The sequence below is a fragment of the Orbicella faveolata genome, unplaced genomic scaffold, assembly GCF_042242905.1.
Source record: "Orbicella faveolata isolate gen_17 unplaced genomic scaffold, um_ofav_v1 contig_48, whole genome shotgun sequence".
Lineage (NCBI taxonomy): Eukaryota > Metazoa > Cnidaria > Anthozoa > Scleractinia > Merulinidae > Orbicella > Orbicella faveolata.
In genome coordinates this window covers 269,020-291,964 of record NW_028301578.1, presented here as the reverse complement: position 1 = coordinate 291,964, position 22,945 = coordinate 269,020, and the positions used below count along the sequence as shown (strand labels likewise).

At 39.1% G+C, this 22,945-nt stretch overlaps 2 protein-coding genes across 4 annotated transcripts in view; one reads left to right on the top strand and one right to left on the bottom strand.

Annotated features, from left to right (window-relative positions):
* Positions 1-324: 324 nt before the first annotated feature.
* On the top strand, positions 325-2,999 carry LOC110069571 (uncharacterized). Its single transcript, XM_020777096.2, has 2 exons — positions 325-895; positions 2,123-2,999. Exons 1-2 carry the CDS (start codon positions 331-333, stop codon positions 2,458-2,460), a joined length of 903 nt encoding a protein of 300 aa, XP_020632755.2. The 5' UTR covers positions 325-330; the 3' UTR covers positions 2,461-2,999.
* A 9,809-nt stretch (positions 3,000-12,808) lies between these two features.
* Positions 12,809-22,945, bottom strand: part of LOC110068948 (sugar phosphate exchanger 3-like) — a 37,003-nt gene continuing 26,866 nt past the window's right edge. For all 3 annotated transcript variants that reach the window (XM_089280761.1, XM_089280762.1, XM_089280763.1), the window contains 11 exons: positions 22,288-22,363; positions 21,397-21,462; positions 20,289-20,314; positions 19,915-19,990; positions 19,451-19,498; positions 18,452-18,516; positions 18,103-18,189; positions 17,255-17,320; positions 15,712-15,764; positions 14,980-15,074; positions 12,809-14,600 (listed from right to left, as the gene is read on the bottom strand). In XM_089280761.1, coding sequence (XP_089136887.1) covers positions 14,593-14,600; positions 14,980-15,074; positions 15,712-15,764; positions 17,255-17,320; positions 18,103-18,189; positions 18,452-18,516; positions 19,451-19,498; positions 19,915-19,990; positions 20,289-20,314; positions 21,397-21,462; positions 22,288-22,363 — 666 coding nt within the window. In that variant the 3' untranslated portion in view covers positions 12,809-14,592. The remainder of the gene's footprint in view (positions 14,601-14,979; positions 15,075-15,711; positions 15,765-17,254; positions 17,321-18,102; positions 18,190-18,451; positions 18,517-19,450; positions 19,499-19,914; positions 19,991-20,288; positions 20,315-21,396; positions 21,463-22,287; positions 22,364-22,945) is intronic.

Genomic DNA, 22,945 nt, shown 5'->3' with positions numbered 1-22,945 from the left:
ACAACTTAAGCAGTTGTGAAATTAAAGCCTTCAGGCTTTAATTTCACAACTGCTTAACTAGTGTGTATAACTGCGATGATCAATCATATCTACAGATCTTTCTCCGCAGTTCAATTATATGATCTTTCATATGTTCATTTGCATTCTTCATCATCTACGGGTATATTACGAACTCATGATCACAATATGACCAGCTCCCAGTTGGCTTAATAGCTCAGTTGGTAGAGTGCTGCACCAGCACCGCAGAGGTCATGGGTTCGAGTCCCGTTCAGACCTGAATTTTTTTCAGGTTTTAATTTCACAACTGCTTAAGTTGTGTGTATAACTGTGATGATCAATCATATCTTCATACTTTGCTCCCTTTATTACTTAGCTTTCAGTGCGATCTTTACAAATCTCGGTGCGAGTGGAAGAAATGGTCCAACAACACTTGGGAGTCACTACACAGGTCAGCATCATGACGGTCAAGTTACACTGTCTAGCGGTATTCAACAGTGGACTGTGCCGTACACTCGTGATTACAGAATAGAAGCAGTAGGAGCAGCAGGGGGGTACGATAGCGCTGAAAAGAGTGCTCAGTACCGCGGCAGAGGTGCAAGAATGAGCGGAACTTTCAGCCTCTCTAAAAGTGAAATCATTCAAATACTGGTTGGTCAAGAAGGAGGAATCAACAATAATCAGATTAGTTCTGGTGGCGGTGGTGGAACCTTTGTAGTGAGAGGAAGCAACTCGCCTTTGATAATAGCTGGAGGTGGTGGAGGTGTATCAAAGGTACGCTCAAGACATCCAGGGTGTGATGCCAGCACGAGCACAACAGGGAACCCTGGGTACAAGTCATGGTCAGGGGGGAGCAATGGACATGGAGCAAAAACTTCTGATGGTCGGTATTATTCAGGTAAGAAAATATTATGTCATTAATTTTACTTAAGCAACATCAGTTTCAACAGGAATCTTATCGTTGAACTCATTAAAAGATAACGTTAAACACTTTTACTCCTTATAATCCATCTAGTCATGTATTAGGGTAAAATACCGTGGAATTCCGAAAGCACCGTCCCTTTAAAGAAGACACCAAAGGAGAAAGTCTCTGTTCTTAAGCGCAATGCAGATGGGGCAGCCTGACTGCAGGACTGACTGAACAACTTGAAGAGTTATTTGCGATTTTATTTCGCACTTAACTGAATTTTCTTGAACTATGATTACAAACCGTATTTGTCTAGCAGCAGACTCAAATGATGTACTGTAGTGTAATCAGTCGTACTGCGATATATTGCGACCATTATACTTTTGGCCTACAGTACCAACGTTTAGGGCCTTTTTTGTTGATACAGGCTGCTTTGATTATGTGGGTAGTTAGGAACATACATAAACGGAACTTTTAAATTCGTGTGTTACGCGCCCGCTTTGTCTGAAACGACGGTTACCGTACAAACGTTTTTTAACCATCCGAAAGTTACGGCTACCTGTAAGTAACAGCCCCTTTTGCCTGCTAAATTCGAAAATGGGGTCCGTTACTTTCGGAATTCTCCGGTAGTCGAAAACGTCAGCTCTGTTTCCAATATTTTATTGCTTTACATCCTCTCTAACGTTTAATATTTTGATTAATCTGAGGATAAGTATTATCATCTAACCTAACCTTTCAAAGCAAAGTCAAAATATTAACAAAGGAATGCAAGGGTAAAAATTTGTTGAGTGGGTGGGGGGGAGGGGGAAGGAGGGGCTTTGCCCGAATCAAACTTGTTGGTCACAAAAGCAAGATGAGGATTTTTTTTGTGACGTCACGTTGCTTCGCCATACCGGGAGAGCACGAGTAATCAAAATATAGTGAAAATATTTTCGGTAAGTGGAGATCAACAATTCTAAAAGAATAATAAAAACAAACACGAGACTCCATTGGTCTTTATTTTACCATAATTAGTTCAGATTCACTAATTCTACATTCTTTTCTACTTCTTTATTTATTGTACATTCAACTGTGAACCAATGACGTTATTTTTCAATTGTATAAAACGTTACAAAGAGATCATAACACGGTAATAGTACTCTAAAACGTATCAAAAACGTGCTTTCAAAGTATAATACCTCATTAGATACAGGATGGAGTCTATTTTCCTTTTTTTAGGTGGCGGTGGTGGTGGCTTTTACTCCAGTGGAAGAAGTGGAATTGATTTTGGTGGTACCGAAGGAAATGGTGGAGAGGGAGGTAAGGGATTTCTCCGGGGAGGAGTGGGTGGAAGAGCCCATGGAAATGTCATGGGAGGATTTGGTGGTGGTGGTGGTGCGCATGGATTGGGAGGTGGTGGTGGAGGCGCTGGAGGGTACTCTGGTGGAAGCAGTGGAGATAATAAAGGTGATTCCTGCGGGGGAGGGGGAGGATCCTATAACGCTGGAACAAATCAGGAAAATGATTGCTGCTACAAAACAGCTGGCCATGGTCAGGTCACCATTACATTACTGTAAAAAAATTTAAACTACTTATTACGACATACTGGTAATTAGACCAGATTTGGAGCGAAAGGAAAAATTCTTCATCAAACGACCTTAAATAGAGTCGAGCTTTAGTTGTCAGGCATTAGTAAGGCAGTCTAAATAGTTTGGAATTGGACTGACTTAATGTTAACGTTTTACCTCGTTTGATGTATTTTAAGTTTCGTAAATATAAATAAGATTTACATTTACATTTTTTAAATTTCAAAACATCAGATAGCTTTTCTCAACTTCTCCAAGGACAATTTACACTGTGGCTTTTAATACCGCTCTTTAATAATTGTAATTCGAGTTTTTTCCTAATGTTACGCTCCTGCTTAATAGCCGACTTTCAGCATTTTCAAAAGCCTCCCAAAATATACATGTATAGTCTGTATGAAACATACAGCAGAATACGGCATGAAGATATGAATTTATTTCCAAGCGGTAAAAACAATATTTTACGAACGAGCGTATCAAGTGAGTAAAATATTGTTTTTAACACGAGTAAAACTCGCATCTTCAAGACTCCATGTTATTTTCTTTTTATGATATAGACAAACCGACTGTTTTCGCAAAAAACCGTCAAAAAGCGGGAAAGACGTCATCAATTTGATTCTCACTAGCGAGGATATAATGCAATATGTTTGAAGAAGAGGAGTTTTATGTAGACACATTATGCTTATCATTCTTCATGGACTTAGAACAGTGTCGGAAGGCACGATGGCTTCATGGTTAGTGCGCTCGTCTTCGGATCGAGCGGTCCGGGTTCGAGCCTTGGCCGGGACACTGGGTTGTGTTCTTGGGCAAGACACTTTAATCTAACAGTGCCTCTCTCCACCCAGTTGCATAAATGGGTACCCTGCGATGGACCGGCATCCCATCCAGGGGGAAGTAGAAATACTCCTAGTCGCTTCGTGCAACAGAAACCGGGCTAAGCTCGGGCCTAATTGGCCACTTGGCTTGAATGCAGACTTTCAGCGACCAAACTTAACCCTAGTTAAGTTTGGTCGCCTGTGCTTTTAGCTAGCCTGTGCTTTTATAATTCCCTTGGTTGGGGGGAAAGGCGGGGGCTGGTCTCTTTGTACTTCTCCAAGTTTCTCCAAATGTTGCCACGCATTAAAACGTCTATTCACGTGACCTAAACAATTACCATACTAAAATGCTCCCGTATAAAATATATTTCGGCCAATGTTTAGCCAAACTGACCAAGCAGGCTTGGTCAATAAAAGATTTTTATATAGCACACAGGTTTCCATATCTCGTTCAACGACAAGGGATTTGGACGAGACGTGAAGCGTTTCACGGGTGCACAATCTTCCCACCCTACGGGAAAGACCAGCTGCCAGCATTGTATATGTGAACTTGGACGAAAACAGCTGTCCACAGTTGCGACCCTGCTCTATCGGTTCTTGTGATATTGGTGTCTCGAAACGTCTTTCACGTAGTATCAGCCTTGCAGTCTATTGTTTGTCATTATTTCTTTTGGCTGGTCAGATCTCTTGTAGATCCTACGTTGGCAGCGTTTTACGTATGCGGTCCCTTGCAGTTTCTGGTTTCTCATTGTCTTCCGAGAAGAGCGAGTCTTGCCGAGGCATTGAACAGGTACGACAAGCAGGAGGAAGAAAGATAAAGCCGTTTCTTAGAAAATGACTCAGAAAAAATACTCGAGCAGTCTCAGTGACAGTAGAGCGAGACTAAACCAAGCACAAAATTGGTCTTGGTAAGCCGAGAACCATTGCGGCTTATCTCGAATTTAACAAACCCAATGAACGAAATGTTTGCGAGATTAATTTATTTAAAAAATTCAACTTTTCTCAGTCTCAAAATAATTGTTGAAACACTGATTGATGTCAGGAATGACACATCAAAACATCACTTCTTAAAATCAGTTAAAGTAAACACATAACCTTGCTTTCCGATACGAATGTTCCAGTCCGTTTCAGGGCACAGCAGTGAGCACAGTAAAGCTCACTACAGCTCACGGCCAACTGTATCGCACCTAAAAGGTATCTCCGACACTATTTCAAACGGATTTGAGAATCACCAACCACGGAGGACACAAATTTCCACCGTCATTAACGCTCCTTTCATTCAAAACTAGAATCGAATGGCCTCCAGATTGGGGTAACCCGAAAACACTGATCCCCGGTCCGCGGACCCCCACTACGGACCGGGTCCGCGGACTACCTATGGACCGGTCCACGGACTGCCCCTACAGACCCCCTCTACGGGCCAACCCCCAAAAATATAATAAAAATTAGAAATAAATACTTCACTCATGGGTTGTCTAATAGATTACTCGTCTCGGCGAATTTTCGAGTATTACACTGTGCAAATGTAATTGACACCCTTCTTCCCCCCGCCCCCCCGAAAAAAAAGCCTATAAGCTTTATTCAGCGTAAGGAGATGCCGATGGCGAAAAGACGGAAAATTGTTACATTGCATTCGTGGCCCCATCTGACTATGGAAGATGAGTTTTTAGGTAGTTCAAGCTTGTTTGTATCCGTAACTACGCTGAGCAAATTGTGAAGCCTGGAACGAGTTCACGAATCCACGTGAGAATGGGCTGAACAAAATGGTGGAGGGGAAAGAGCACAAATTCCGAGGCTTCCTGGAGGCTTCCTGGAGACTTTCACTGCCTTTCATATACAGTATGGCCACAGCAAAGGAAATGGCAATGTGCAATGATACAACTTGCGCCCGAGCTTGAACCCCAAGAACGTTGAATTTGCAAAATGTAAAGTTTGAAATTTCAACCGACACAATCTATTAGACAACCCATAACTGAAATATTTCTTTCTTTTGTTTTTTTTTGTTTTTGTTTTTGTTTTTTCATTCTAACTTGGGGGTGGTCCGTAGAGGGATCCGTAGGGGTAGTCCGTGGACCGGTCCATAGGTGGTCCGCGGACCGGGGGTCAGTGTTTTCGGGTTACCCCTCCAGATTGACCGCAACCCAGGGGCGGGCCCGCCCCTGCCGCAACCGCAAGTTTTCCCAGCGTATTTTTCAGCTCCTGCAATATTCAAGGCAACGTCCAAGCTTTCCGGCTCTCAGAGCTGCTCTGATGACAAAAACTGACTTGACTTTTCCAGCATTTTCTTTAAGATTTGTAGATTTCGCAGCTCAATTCTGCTTTCGCTGCAAGTTTTCATTCCATGAGAAGCGACGCTCGAGTCAAGTTTGACAGTGGCGCGATTTTCCTGGACCAATCACACTTTGCTACACATGGCAACCAATGAGATTGCTTCATTTTGTGTAGACAACAGATTACGTCAAATGGCTTTTTTCGTGTTCGCCAAAGTGGGCAAAGACCTGTACGGGTCCGCAAATGATCCCAGGACCGCAAATGATCCCGGACCGCAAATGATCCCGGACCGCAAATGATCCCCAAATTGGGCCGCAAATGATCCCGGACCGGAAATGATCCCCGATAGAGACCGCAAATGATCCCGACTAAAAAATAAGGAATGGCATGGACGGTAGGATGGTGTAGATAGGGAATTGGCGTACGTGAATACCGATGTTTTTATTAAAGCCATCTTATAATTATAATGGCTTACAACTTGCCTTTTTTTTTTTTTCATACTTTCGACTAAATTTTGTTGCTACCTACGATGTTATGAATATCTCCACTCAATCATCAAAACACGACTTGGCTTTCATTTCTTTGCAACTCTCAGTACAATTATGATCAGTGCAACATACGCTACATATCCTCCTTTGTTAGAGATTGATATTTCGGTGTTATAGTTAAATCACATTTTATGAGGGTGGTAAAGGAGAGTATAGATCACGTTTCACGGAATATCAAGTAGCCCTTTCACAATTCACGAAAACTACAACATTGGCATTTCACGCTTCACGGAAAATAAAAGAGAACGTTTTGGAAAATCACGGTTCACGGTGACTATGGAAATCACGATTCACGAGGGAAAAAATGGCTATTTCACATTTCACAGGAAATAAAAAGGGCCGATCACGGGTCACAAAAATACTCTTTACCACCCTCTTTTATCAGCCATTAACGCCACCCGTCTAAAGTTTTAAACTAAAATCTAACCATGAAGCAACTATTAAGAGTGAATGCCTATAAAAATGGACCTAAATCGCCTATCAATGGCACAAGTCGAAAAATTGGTTTCGCTTGTATTTTGTCCATAGATAGGTCCTAGTAAGAATAGAAACGGACCATAGTTAGTTTCTGCTAATACAGCTTTCTTTGGTAGAAATACGCCAAATACGATTTCGACCCGTCTGGGCTCAAAATCTACTTCCGGTTTTGCTGAATTTTCCGAATATTTGATTGCTTCGCGCTCCGCAGAACAGCTACTTGAGAATCTTTCAATAGATTTTATATTCAGTTCAGGTCTTCGTAGTATGTCTGAGCGAAAAATGAAATAAATCAAAGTTAGTTTTGGGCCCGAAAAGAGATAAAACTGACACGCAAAATTTTACAGTATGCCGCAGGAGAATTATTGCATAAAAACATCGCCATATTTTTCTATGGGCTACAACTTTAAATACCATAAAAACACTTTCTACGGGTTAAATATACACCCACCTGTTAGGATATCGAAAAATATCTCTGGGCAAATGGTTTCAAGTCGCCCGCCTTGGCCTGTGTTTCTCGTAGATTTTGCCCAAAATTCGCCGTTGGGATGTAAACAATTGCGTGACGCGGAGAGCCACTCTCGAGTAAAATATTCGTTTCCAGCAATCCGATCAAAGCAATTTTTGAAAAGTTGTGTGGATAAAATAATGGAAAATGTTTTTTTTTGTTTAAGTTAGTATAAATATATATGTTTTTTCATTTGCATTGGAACACCCACGACATCCCTAATAAAGAACGTTACTACAGTACTCCGAGAAATGATTTTAACACTTGTTTGTTTTATAGATTTCACTGATAACTTACAATACAGTGGCAGTTTTAGAGATATACTTAACCAGTCCTCTATGGTTTATGGCAATTGAATCATTGACTGACAAACAAGAGAAAATGACAGATAAAGTCAAGTGGAAATACCATAATTTCTATAAACTACTAACTGCGTGACGGCATCTCAGCTCTTCTAGCTGTGTAGAAAATTGTACCTACACAATATGCTCAAGCTAGAAAACCTGGAATTTCTTGAGTTGAATTGGCCGAGGAAGAAATTGCGTTTAAGTTTCAATCATACTGGGAAAAAAATCCATCTTTTCTACTTTGGTTGTTTGATCAATTACACGAAATTTGCAGATCATATCACTGGTAGACAAATCATGTAAACATTACAGTGGTCGATCTAGGATTAGGTTTACACTAAAGGAGTTTTTTTGGATTCGTAAAAGTTCCTGGATTCATCAATTTTAGAGTATTCAGATTAGTAGAGGTTTACAGTGAAAGGATATTCGGATTCTTAACCGTTTATACACGACGATAACTCCGGGAACATTCATGATGGAATGGTTAACAAGCAGTTTGTTGCCTCGACCACGAGAAACAAAATGCCTCCGAAAATAAGGCTAGGGGTAGGTTGAGACAGTCTGAAGCTTTCTTTCAACTCGCTGACCACGGTACTGTTATCCATCATGTCAGGTCCCTCCAGGTATTTATTCTGGTCTTTACTTAATATCTAGAACCGTCGAGGTTTTTGATCGTGCCATCGTCGTCATCTGCGCAGTAAAGTATAAATTGGATTTCTGAGGAGTATGGCATTACCCATTATAAAAGTGATTACCTACACCTGAAACAGCACGAGGTAATCGCCCAGCGACCGCCATCAAATAGCCATCAATATGACTACGACTCGACTACGACTGGATCATATAATCCGCCATTTTCGTTCCACCGCAAACTCAAAAGATCACAGACGAAAAAATATCCGGATTCGAGAGAAAATCGTTTACACGACAAAACTCTCCGGATTCAAAAGTTTTCGGATTCAAAGTTCCCACTTTAAATTCCGGATTCAAAAACTCCGGAGTCACGACCAAACCGGGGAGTTTTTATTTCGGATTCGTCCACTTTTGTGTAAACGGCAAAATCAATCCGGCACTAAAACGTTCCGGATTCATCACGAATCCAGAACAATTTCCTCTAGTGTAAACCTACAATCCTGGCCATAAGTTGTTGGGACACCTCCCCTTTATGCGCGCTAAGACCCACGATTTCAACTACGTCCGTAACGTTTTAGAACAAAAGATGAATAGAAGCAAGTACAATTGACCCCCCTCCCCGCTAGCAATGTTGCATGAAAATGAAGCTATTCTGAAGACTAGATCGGATGTGGGAAAAAAGGAAAAAGGGACAATAGAAAGTGGTTAGATAGTCGTGTTGGAACCAAACGCGATTGCTAAAAAATCGCTATTATTGGAATAAGACGTGAATATCTATCTTATCGTCTCTTTAGTTCGACAATACTGTTCTAGGAGGCGAACAATTCTTGAAACGTGGCTATTCTGAAGCTATCATCAAGGATTTTTTTTTTTCTTCAAGATTTTTATCAACATTGACAGGGGGGAGCGGGGTAGGTGGGCTTGCGCGGTTTTGGTCTTAAGAGAGGCTCCCTGTGAAGTCATCTGCCGTAACTGTCCCAACACTTTTGACCAGGATTGTAGTCTTAAATGAACAGCGAACATCCATCTTGTTTTGTTCGCGGAAGTCGGTCACAGAAGAGCGAACTTCAATGAAATATATATATAATTTGATTAAGCAATTAACCAAAAATAGGTTGGCCGCCAAAACAGTTTAGGGTTTAGCCTAAATCTAACCTTAAGTTTTAAGACTGAAGAAAAAAAGAAAAAAAGCATTGAGCATTTCAGTTGTTTGAAAGAGAAACATTCGCGCACAATGAACTATATGTATAGTACGTGCGTAACCTGGAAAGCAATGCGTCCAGCACAGTAATTGTTCAAATTAACAGCTTACCGAGACACTCGCACTGTCCATGCCTCTTATATATGATTTAAACTTTTAGGATTTGTTTACTTTACTTTTTCCGACTCTTAAACAGGAGAAAAGGCACTAAATGTGCTGGTACAAATAAAAAGGTTTAACCGAAAATCGATCCGTCGTAATCAGCAAATACAAATTTAATCACTGTAGCGTTCCTTCAGATCACGTAAGGCTACAAACCAACAATATCAACTTGTCATTACGCTTAACAAATGAACTTAGAACGATTTTCTTTCTAGAACTCGTTCTTGTAATTAAAATGATCAAAGAAAGAACGACAGCCTAAAACGACATAGCAGTAACACCCGAACTCCAAGTAAATTGCTTTTAATTGGCGTTTTTAATTAACGAAATTTCCAAAGCGATGACTTTCAAAATATTAAAGTCAAAAGTGGTCCATTATGTTTTTCTTTTTTCACCCAAATGTTCTAAGACAGCCATCCGCGGTTTGTTGGAAACGAATTATGTATTCAGGATGATCGCCAGCGTCACGCAATTGTTTACATTCTCACGGCGGTTCAGGGAAAATTTATGAGAAGCACAGGCCAAGGCGGGCGACTTAAAACCATTTGCCCAGAGATATTTTTTGATTTTCAAACAGGTGGGTGTACAGTTAACCCGTAGAAAGTATTTTTATGGCATTTAAAGTTATAGCCCATAGAAAAATATGGCGATATTTTAGTGCTATAATTCGTTTGAAACACATCGTAATATTTTGCGTTTCTGTTCGATCTCGTTTCGGGCTCAAACGAAACCTCGATTTATTTTTTTTTCCGCTCAGTCATACCATGAAGACCTGAGCTGAATGTGAAAACCATTGAAAGATTCTCAAGTAGCTGTTCTGCGGAGCGCGAAGCAATCAAATATTCGAAAAATTCAGCAAAACCGGAAGTAGATTTTGAGCCCAATCGGAAAAAAATCGTTTTTCGCAAATTTCTCCCTCAAAAGGCTGCATTAGCAGAAACTAACTATGGTCCGTTTGTTTACTAGCTAGGGCCAATTTATGGGCAAAAAATGAGCAAAATCGATTTTTCGACTTGTGCCGTTGTTTGGTCCATAGTTATGGGCACTGGCTCTTAAGGAAGACGCTGTCACCTGAGTAGACCCACAAGCTTACAACGCTTCATCACTCTGTGAAACCCCTAGTGTGTAGTACTGGAAATTTGAACAAATTTATTTTGTAATTTTTCCTTGGTCGTATTTTGGCTTTAATTCCTCGGAAATGACTACTTGAGTATTCTAAGAAGTCAAAATTCCAAGTTATAGCTATGAAGTTCAGCTCCATAACCAAGCAAGGGCAAGGCTTGCACTTCGTTTTGACGAGTTAGATGTTTGATAGATGTTTCATACTATCGCCACCGGGATTTCGAGAATGTTTACAAGAATGTGTTTATCTAAGACTTATAATTCAATAGATCGTCTTCACGTGACGTGTTTTTATCTTCATCAGGCATAAGAGGCGGTATATTTATATCTGTTTACAATTCGCGTGCTTCGTTTGGAAACCAGGGCATTTTGAATTTCAGGGTTATGGAGGTTGCGTGACAAAAGGCTACGATCGAGTTTGTTGAAAAATATATACTTGTACATGTTGTCACCTTCCTCTGATATAAATCCATGCCATTCCTTATTTTTTTTATCGGGATCATTTGCGGTCCAATATGGGGATCATTTCCGGTTCAATTTGGGGATCATTTGAGGTCCGGAATCATTTGCGGTCCTAGGATCATTTGCGGACCCGTACAGGCCCGCTTTCGAGTTATGTTGAAAGATTTTGAAATAAAAAAGCGCTTTATCCGTGGTAGTTTGTTGCGTTATTATATAAAACTAGCCGCTTTGCTGCGTGTACCCAGGCAGTCGTTATACTGAGAAGCACTAGCTATATTGCAATTGAGCTAAATGTTCTACATTTGAAGTTGTATGAAATTCAATCGAATCGATGTGCTTAAGCTCTTCTGGTTTTGATTGCATTTCTTGGAATCGATTAATAGCTTATTACACGTTTGCAGGTCTTTAGGGCGTGAAAAGAGTCCAGGTCTTTATATCAGCCTATAACGTTTCAGTCTATTTTCCTCAGCCTTTGTCGTTGCTATTTGCGTTTCTCAAGCCTGCGAGACATTTTGAATTTCCGAGTTATGGCGGTGCGTGACATAGACCTACGAACGCGTTTGCCGAAAAACATATACTTATGTCGTGATTTTCAACCCAATCAGCAGTTAAAGTACTAGGAAAAGTGCTTACGTAAATAATTGTTTGTTCAGTACAGTACAAACATTTCAGTCGCCTAGATAGCCAAAGTAGGCTCCAGATGTTTACACTATTTTCCGGCCGCAATGTTGGCGTACCGCGGAGGTACCGGTCTCTGTAAGTTTGTGCAAAATATTTCGACGAATATCTGAGCTTGGGAAAACGCACCGACTTAAAAATTAGCGAAGTGTCATCTTTATTAATCTCCCATAACATCCCAATTTCTTGATTTAATCCACTAAATGGTTGTCGAATAAATTTTTTATTGCGTCAGGATTGCGTGACAGTGCAAGCCAAGAATTGTTTTGCTTGGGTCAACATACATGTACATTAGTTTCTTTCAGCTTAAATGTACAATAATTCGCTTCATGAGTTTCACTCTTGTAAAGACACGTAACTCTGTTACAAGAAAATAACGAGAAAATATCGTTTAGTTCGAGACTTTATCTTTATTATACTTAACGAAGGTGTGCTCGGACAGATATATTCGTAAACAAATTTTCTAACCTTTCTGCTCTTGGTGCTCAGACGTTCTTGAGTTTGTGCTGGGATTCTACTTTGTTCACCATCATACGATGACGCTTCTGAAGATGCTTTTTATCAAGTTGAAGAGTTGATAGCTACGGTTGACGGCTCCTTTGGTATAACATGATTCTTGATAAATTCACTCAAAATGTTCGCTTGTAAATTGATCTCTCGTAAGGCTTGTAGACCGACCCGTTCCGAAAACGCTTAATGTCCTTTAGTGTTGGTCTATCTCGAACGGTGTGTTCGTTTGTATATGATTTCATCGCCCCAGAAATCATGGAATCCGTGCTAACTTTTCACGACGACAACTTCTGTAAATTCCATGTGCTGTACGCATGCACAGGTGACGCAAAAAAGAGAAGCCGAAATTTAAACCAAGGCCTCACTGCCTGGGTAAAAAATAGATTCCATGTTGCCGTGCGTCTGTTCAGTAATAGATCACAGAAGACGTCAAAATGTGGTAAGAACATTAGTGACACACTCGGCTATCGCCTCGTGTGTCACTTATTTGTTCTTACCACATTTTGAAGTCATCTGTGATCTATTACTGAACAGACGCACGGCAACATGGAATCTATTTGTTAATTAGATCACGACGTGTTCACACTTAGATGTAACTGACGGTGTAATCGGCTTGTAAAAATTTACTGTTTAATTTCAAGCAAAGAAACTACAAATAAAACCCTCAACAGTTTTAATACCTCCTAAAATAAATTATATAATAAGTCTGATATCGCATAATGTATATAGAAATGTAACGGCTACACACTGAAAAACGAAATAAATTAATAAAGATGTATTTTCAGTATAATCATAACAATTACAATTTCCTCAAATGTGATTGGTGCATAAACTGCTGTATTTTGCTCAAATTAATCTGCAAAGTTGTAATCGGACAGTGTAATCGGACAGTTGGCTGTAATCGGACACCTGTAATCGGACAGTTACATGACCCAATCATTTTACGTCCTCTCCACTAAATCCACCAATCACAACATTGATTACAGTCACAAAAGTAACCACTGACTGAGACTGACTTTGTGAAATTGTGGAGGTTTAGTCTCTGGTGACTGTTTTGAAAGAGACTTGACAGCAATTTTGCGAGCTGTTCTCCATATTTTATAATTATTATATTTAAAATAACAATAAAAAGCTCTTTATCAAATGAAACTTTTACTTTTGTGGGAAATTGTAATTGTTATGATTAATTGGCAACAGGACATCGTGTCGTCCAATTCAGTCTGTAATCATACTCGTGATTAACAAATCGGACTCCCGCTTCGCGGTCGTCCGATTTTGTTAATCACTCGTATGATTACAGACCGAACTGGACTCCACTCAGTCCTATTACCATTATTAATTATCAAACATAAATTAAAAGTTTAGATGGAATGTATGCCGTCAGCTTTCAAACATGTGCCCTAGGTTTATTGTTTTCTATGGAGCGGACTCTTTTTTAAAGGTGTTTGCAGCTTTTCTATAATGTAAATATGGAAACAATTTCTTCACTCAACAACACACAGGTTTTAACCATTCACAGCGCTGTGACAGGGTTATTAAAAGAAGTTTCGTGCTAGGACTCAATACTTAATTTAACCAAGGCACACTTTCGAAAATTCACAGTATACCTAATAACAACTGAAAAAATAAAAAATAAATACAGGGAAAATATGTGTAAGAAAATCATTAAGTGTGTATCTACCACATAAATGAAACTAATCTTAAAATCTTAAATCTAAAAAGGAACTAAAACTGTTTAACCATGGAAAGATTTTAAAAACAGCAACAACGTCAATAAGCAGTTCCCTCAATCAATCAATGAATTTTAAAATTACAACTGAATTTTCCTGGACAAGAAAAGAATGAGGCAGTTCGAAATCTTTTTTTGCAAACAATTGCTTTTTCCCAGTTTAGTATTGTACATTACAACAAGATGTTTCGCTATAACCTGTTACGCCTAAAGATATTCTTCGCAGTGTTTGTTAAGTAATTTAACTACACGCAAAATTCTGTTATCTCATGTCAAGTCTTGGCTACTGGTTGACCACTTCAGGTGGTATTGGTATCTCTCATTCCAAGGTTAAACAAAAACGATATCCCTTTTTACCCTTCACTAGGAAAGAGTATTGAAGTAAAACAATCTACATAGTTTAAAAAATGTAATGGGGAAAATGTTAGCAATAAAAAATGACAAAACAGAAAAGTCATGTTCGTGAGCTATCACTTGTATGTTCACACGCAAAGATTTCAACAACAAACCGAAGAGACAGAATCAAGTTATTTAGCAAATTTCCTCAACCAAGAGCTGTGCTTTGTAATGTCGCTGTGAGGCCTACATTAACGACCACCCTTTCTTGGAGAAAATGAAAATACTACGATTCTCCAACTCAATGAAATTCAACTTTTTTGTCATTCAGGAATCTGCAAGAACATAAAACACGGGACAAAAAATGTTAACAAGGTCAAAAGAGCCAACAAATAATCTTGAGCCAACGAAAGCTGATAACCGAGTGAAATCTTTATCCTAGACAATCAAAATAGTTGTGTACCCTCCTTAATACCTTCACATGGTACATTGCAGTTGAGTAGCTGTTGGAAGATCAAGACAATTCGAATAATCGTTTTGCATTATTCTATCATTTCCTGCTTAGTATGTATCAATTGTAAACATATAATGAGCTGAAGGTCCACGTAACTAAAAATAATGCTGGGCTGGTTCAAAATTAACACGCAACGTGCAAAAGTTAACAACCATCACCTTTACAAACACCAAATCAAGACTTGCACCAATGTGACTTACTTGATATGGTGTTGTCAATGTATCTTTCAGGGGGGTACTCTGGGGCATCATTGGCAACTGTCACTTGATAGTAGGAGTATGGTGCCCGCCGTGCTCTAAAACAGAGAAAGAAACGTACAAGTTAACGATCGAATCTTCTGAATGGCAGCCGCCGGATCTTGACAATGCATTGCTTGAGATTGGCCTACATGGTAAATATGAAACCAAGGTGCAGTTTGCACAAGTAGTCGCTATGATCCTTAAAAAAAGGTGTCTGAGAGAAAACCGCCAAATATCACAGCAAACCCATAGAGTTTTATTCATATATTCCAACAAAAATGTACCCCAGTTCTCTCAACACGAGCTTCACAACAGATTCATTTAACTACCGCACAAATAAATGGCACTCAAAGTTTTCCTGTTACGCGCACAGTCTGCTAACGCAATCTTCACAAGATCAAATTCAGCCATGTGAAGTTGTAATGAGAAAAGGAAGGACTTGTCACGACGCTTGTACGAGCAAAAACAACTTAAGTCAGCTCGGGCACCTATGGCTCATCAAAAAACGGGATGCCGAGACATAAACAGTTGAAGAAGGAAAATCACAAAGCAGAAAGGGAATAGGAACTGGCCTGCTGTACTCAGGAGGCAACTCAAACTGGTCAGTGAATAGAAAGTTAAAATTATTTCATACTGAATGGCAGAGAATGAAGTCTCACTGCACTGAACAAATTCACAACAAGGATAGTTTACCTTACACACTTGATCACAATTGGTACAAGGAGACAAATAAAACTCAAGAAAGTCTGAAATAATAATAAGAAGAATAATAAGAAGAACAACAGTCAGAAGTAAGGTACAAAATATCTAAACAGAAGAGAGGAGACGGCAAAATCAAATACAATTAATATATTAAAACTAAGAGCTCAAGGTGAATTGCATGGGCAATAATGAACCAAGATTACATTACCTGTGACTCTAATTAAATTTAAGGTAAATCAATGTACAACCATAGGTATGAAAACAAGACAGAGTTGAAAATCGCTTTGGTCGAAATAGCAAAGTAGAAAATTCTGGACGGAACGGTAACTGAAACAGACAATAGATCGTTTTCACGTGACGTCATCACTTTCTAAAATCCAAAATTAAAGAGCCACCAAAGTTTTTATCCTCATCAGGCATAAGAGGCGGTATATTTGTATCTGTTTACAATTTTACAGCTCAATAGCGTGCTTCGTTTGGAATCCAGAGCATTTTGAATTTCAGGGTTGTGGAGGTGCGTGACACAAGGCTATGATCGAGTTTGTCGAAAAATATATACTTATCTCATGATTTTGAGCCTTTTTAGAAGTTAGAGCATTAGGAAAAGTGCTTAAGTAAATGCTTGTTTGATCAGTACTGATAATCAGTCGCCTAGATAGCCAGAGTAAGTTCCAGATGTTTACACTATTTTCCGGCCGCCATATTGGTGTACCACGGAGGTACACCAACATGGCGTTTTCATACTGGGCTCTGTAAACATCGATGAAACATTTCGACGAATATCTGAAGTTTGGGGAAACGCACAGGCCTAAAACTTGGAGAAGTGTCTTATTTAGCTGTCTTCTACAACATCATAATTTCATAGCTTTTTCCAATGGATGGTTTTTGATTTATTTTTTTTATTGCGTGACAGTGAAAACGATCTATTCCAATATACGCTGCAGTTGTATTTTCTACATGAAATATATTTTTTATTACACGACTAAGTCAGTTCAGAGGGCCAAAACCTAATTTCAACAAATCAGACTACTCAATATTCTCTAAATATTGGACGGGCGTTGTCCCGAAAGATCCCGCGTTACGATCACTCTTAAATATTTTCTTGTACTTTTATGGCTAAAGTTTTTGAAGGAACTTGCTTTCACGTAAAGAATCTTTTACTTTTTCTTCCAGCTCTCTTTCCCTTCTGTTTGGTTAACTTCGGAAGCGATGTTTTTACAGTCCGTGATATTCATGATCGTGGCATTTTTGAAACGTGTTTTGTAAACAACATGGTGTAATAAATTTCTTATTATCCAAGCTTGCTCGGGACCGTACTGGGAGAATATCAACCCTCCGCAGTTTTTGTACGGACCTCGCCGTCAAGACCACGGGTCGATATTCTCCCAGTATGGTCCTGGAGCTCTCTCAATAAGATACATGCACAATATGTGTGAGTCGAGGAATATGGCTTCACACTAGGCGGAAAGCTCTTTAATATTGCGTTTCATTCTGTTAAATTCTATCGATCAACAGACAAGAAAGCACTCCTTACCATCACCATCAAAAAGTAAAACACAGGCTTCCACCCACTGTGTGTATTTATTTCAGGGACAAGAAACTGAAATGAGACAAAACATGTTACAATCATAACGACATTGACCAGTCCATTAGATCACAAGGTACTGGTTGTGGTTTTGTACAGTTCTTGCTGTGGCAGTGGCTGACTATTTACAAATTAGAGGTGTCTATCACCAGATATAGTTGGTGAAAGGAAACGCCCTGGGTCAACTGTCAACGTCTGCAGAAACCGACAGCATTGAAATTGCTTTTTTTGGTATTGACGTTTATCTTTCAGCAACAATGTATGACAAGCACGGCCTCGCCAAAGGTAACTTAAAATTAAAAGCTAAAAGTCATTAAAAGATATGTGCCATGTACTCCAAAACCATCCACAATCCAAGACACAGTAGCTATTGTGTATTCTTAGGTTTTGTTACAGCAGATTCACTGTCCTCACCATATGCGACTCCTGTTGCTGCACTACAGGTTAATTCTTACACGCCTTATAGCATCTCCAATCCCTACTACAGCAGCTACAGTACATTTGCTGCTGTCCGATAACAGCCCACTGTTCTGTCCATCGGCAACCCCTGATACAGTAGCTAAGGTTCTTTCTTACCTGTCCTATACCAGTCCCCAACACTTTCTGTACCATCCACAATCCCTGTTACAGTGGCTAAGGTTCATTCTTACCTGTCCTATAGCAGCCCCCAACACTTTCTGTACCATCCACAATCCTTGTTACAGTAGATAAGGTTCATTCTTACCTGTCCTATAGCAGCCCCAACACATCTTGTACCATCCACAATCCCTGATACAGTAGCTAAGGTTCATTCCTACCTGTCCTATAGCAGCCCCAACACTTCCTGTACCATCCACAATCCCTGTTACAGTAGCTAATGCTTCACTGTTTGCGCTGAGAACACTCTGCCCAAAAAAAAGACACAAGTTTTACATTAGTAGGAAGTAACAACAACGACTGTTCAGACACTTTATGAACAAGGAACAACTTCATCCTGTGACATCAATTAATGATATTTCTGATAGTTCTGACAATTTTCCTTTTGTTTTTCTAGGCATAAATGTTATAAAAATTTAGACTGAGAAAGTCCCCTAGCTAACAAAAAGGTAAAGAGAATATCCTGTAGAAAGGTCATCCAGAATGATGAATGCAGTAATGTTTTGTTACCTGTCTTCCAAGATCCGCTGATATGGCAGAACTTATCAGATTAGCAGGTCCACCAATCAGAAAACCTGTGCAGGAGTCAAGTAAAAGAAAGTCACAAAAGTACACTACAGAGTAATTAACAAAAGAAAAATTATATTACATTTGAAAGCGTGTGCAAGCCCATTCTACCTGTACAAATGTGGAAATAAATCAAATCTCTGAAAATAAGACTAAGGTAGAAATACACAAAAGAGATACTAATAACCCATAAAGGTACAAGGATGGTTAAGGATACCTACCTACCTACCTACCTACCTACCTACCTACCTACCTACCTACCTACCTACCTACCTACCTACCTACCTACCTACCTACCTACCTACCTACCTACCTACCTACCTACCTACCTACCTACCTACCTACCTACCTACCTACCTACCTACCTACCTACCTACCTACCTACCTACATACATACATACATCCTTTATTATCTTTCCCCAAGGGGGTTTTTTGAAGACAATATGGTACAATACTACAATTACTACAATTAAATACTAATATACTAAAATTAATAATATTACACTCTAATTTAGATAATCACGAATTTAAAAACTCTACAATTAATTTACGTTTCAATGCTTTTTTAAAAATTGAAATAGTTCTACTGGGTTTTAAATTAAGGTCCAATGAGTTCCAGATGGTAGCTGTCCTATAATAAAATGTTCTTTGGCCAGTGGCAGTTCTGAATGGAGAAGGTTAACACAGATTTCAAACGACGATCTTGGAAAATTTAGGCCAAACTTTTCCAGATGCGCAAACCGTGACCTAGCCCCTTTAAGATCTATTTCCTCATTTAATCCTTTTAAATTTGGGTCTTGCCGGATTTTGTTCGATAATAGTTCTGCTGATGGTATAAATAGATATGGAAGAAATGGGCATCCTTGTTGTGCACCTCTTAAAGGCTTGAACCAGTTTGTAATAAAGCCACTGTTTGTCATTATAATTATAATTATTATTTACCAGTTAAACACATCAAGGCAGCATTCAGTGTGTAACCACCTCCAGTATCTGGAATAATTTATGATACAAACACACTGTAAGTAAATAACTAGTCATACTGTGTGTGATATGTGTGTATGAGATGGATTCACAATTGTCTTGCTACTGTCGCCCCGACCAAATCTCATATCTTCGATGGCTAACTGATCAGAAAGTTGATTGTCAAGTGGTATATCAAGTACGAGAGAGTGTTTCATCACAATTCCAGAGGGGGAATTTTAAGAGTTGAAAATATGATGTGTTACAGTATTTTTGACAATACTATTGAAGGCATTTGAAACATATCTATGTGATACAACACCGTTGCAAGAGTTTGATACATCTTTCTAATCTTGTGTGACAATATTGAACCACACATCATTGAAAAAGTCACAAATAAATCTTTAGTTTTCTTAATGTATTGTGAAAATACGCCTTTCACTTACTTCCATAAATAAAAAGCATGGGAACAGATAACACAAGCATTACTATGACCAAAGGAGAACGCTTTCCCATCAGATCCTGAGAGATAAAGTGAATCGTGATTTTAAAAAAACACTTAGCAACATCAAAATATAGCTCAAAACACGGAACTTCTAGCAAACAAAAGGAGTGCATTGAAAGATTAGGTTACTGTTTTTAGGTTAGATTAAATTTTATCGACCTTTTTATTCCTCTCGATTATCTTGGCTGTTTATGTGAGTCTTATTTAATCTCCACCGCCAAGGATTTACAATATCCTTTCTTTTCTTTTCCTGTTAATATTTATTTGTGATGCGCAAAGAAATAGTCACTATTTTCTTAATCATTTAATACTTACACTGATTAATCCTCCAATAATGCCACCTAAAAATAAAAAAAATTAAAACTTTTTAGTATATAAAATTGATGAATCCAAACTAAGCCAATTTACCAACATATAATGCTATCAAAAAGTACAATGGGAAAAAGACCTTCAGAGTATTACAACACAGGGCTTGCTGCACTCCTCTGTACAGATGAAGCAATTTGACTTTTCCATTGACAGTCCAATTTTCAAAGATGGTTTTGGTGAGAAAATCGTTTTACATCAATCTTGTCATTTGTGTTGGGTTCTCATGGTATAATTTGTATTTTTGTGACTGAAGACTGTGGATAAAGTTGATGTCCTCAAGGGGAGGTATAAAAAGCACCTTGTTCATGCAAGGAGTACAATGACAACTTCAAAGACAAAAGTTCATTACTTCACAAGAAAAACGCACGTTATCCCAGGCAGCATGGGTGGCTGCATCAAATTATTTCTATTGGTTAAGCATTTTTCAGTGTCAATCAAAATTGTACATGTGCATTATCATTTAGCCAGTGAAGAGCCTCCGGCTGGAAGGGTCTGACCGTAGGTGGAAGGGCCAAGGAGGAACTGGCTGAGAATAAAGCGAGGAGGGGGGACATGGTTGGGGTGGTGTGGTGTCCCCTCCTCTCTCTCCCCTTCTATCTCTTCTCTCCTCTTTCTTCTCACCCTCTCTTTGCCCTGTCCTCGACTACAGAGCTTGTTCACTGGCTAATTGTCGTGACACAAGCCCTTACCAGTAGGTTGCCTAAAAAAGTTGTCTATGATTTATAATATTTATCTTCATACACTTGATATCATAGAATCATCGTTGCGTGTGTATAGAATATATGTAACTTGCAATTATTGACAGCTATCATAATTATCTCAATGAGTGTGCACTAATTTGGGGGGTTCAGTGGAGGGCAATTATGTTTACACAAGATAACATTTACTTGGGAAGGAAATGGATTTTATTTTAAATATGTCTTGGTTTCACATCCCTGCACTTGCCCAGACCAAAACACAGGCGTTCGTTATGTGCATGCAGTTTGGCTTACAGTATTATATACTGCTTGTATATAATACAAGTACTGGGCCACATTTGGATTATCATCATTACCAACAATTCCTCCAATGTCATAAAATGTTGAAACTTTGTCTGCAACTGTGTCCTTCCAGTGAAATTCTGAAACAAAAGTAAAAAAAATATTGTTATCATTGGTAGATGCTTAATATGTTCATCATGTATACGTCCAAGGGAGAATGTTACTTTTGACTCTGTACTTCAAGTACACAAAAGATTCTAATCTTGACTCTGTACTTTGAGGACACTGCGGGAGGCGCGGTGGCCTCATGGTTAGTGTGCTCATCTCTGGATCAAGTGGTCCAGGTTCGAGCCCTGGCCAGGGACACTGTGTTGTGTTCTTGGGCAAGACACTACTCTCGCAGTGCCTCTCTCCACCCAGGTGTATTTTATAAATGGGTACCAATGACCTTAATGCTGGGGGTAACCTTGCGATGGACTAGCATCCCATCCATGGGGGAGTAGAAATACTCCTAGTCACTTCATGCTACAGAAACCAGGATAAGCTCCAGCCTGATGGGCCACTTGGCTTGTATGCAGACGTAACCTTTACCTTACTTTAAGTGCATCCATCCGACAAATACCTATATACCATCTTACGTCTTAAAAGACACTGGACTATAAAGAAACTTTAGACTGTAGTGCAATTGTGAAATTAAGTATCAATCCTGTCATGCTCCAGGACTTGTTGTTGCTGACCAGTTGAATACAAGACTATCAGTACAAGATTGGTGTAAGATGTGATAATTATTGTAAGGACAATGTGCTGTGTCCATGGGCCAGACACTTTACTCTCACAGTACTTCTCTTCGCCCAGGTGTATATGTAAATGGGTACTAGGTTTGAACTCAAACATTTCCCTTTTTACCAGCAATGTGATGCTACGTTACCAAGAAAATTAATACCAAAAACAAAACAAATACTTACTGTCTGATAAATAGAAAGGCAGCCAAAAGAAGAATGAGTAATTGACCAGTTTCAGACAGGCATACGAGAGTGAGTACTGTTGAAAAGGAATCCACATGAAACATTTAACTTTGTAAATAATGAATTTACAGTCAAAACAAGTGAAGCGTACCCCTCGAGATTACATTAATGCTAGTCATTTCAAGAATGCAATAATGAACTAATTATTGGAAAATTGAACCCACTGGTTGTTCCAAGAATACGGCTAATGGATTTAATGTAAAAAAAAATCAATTTAATATTGATTTTTGAAATGACTAGCGAGTTCAATATCCAAATAATCAATACATTATTGCATTCTTGAAATGATTAGCGTGTTCAATATTCAAATAATCAATTCATTAATGTAATCTTGAGGGGTACGCTTCACTTGGTTTGACTATAAGCAAACTGCATATGTGCTCTTCAATGTAAAATAATAATTGTTTGGCACTACTGGATTATTTAGGTCAGGGGCATCCCCAAACTCCAGCAGGAGTAAGATATTTTGCAGCATTTGTTTTTTTTCCTGGGTGCTTTCAGTTCAAATAGAGACTTCCTCAACATACCACATACCACAAACTGTACCTTTCAAATCGTATATTTTATGCATGTTCTCTAATTTTGCTAGGTCAAATAA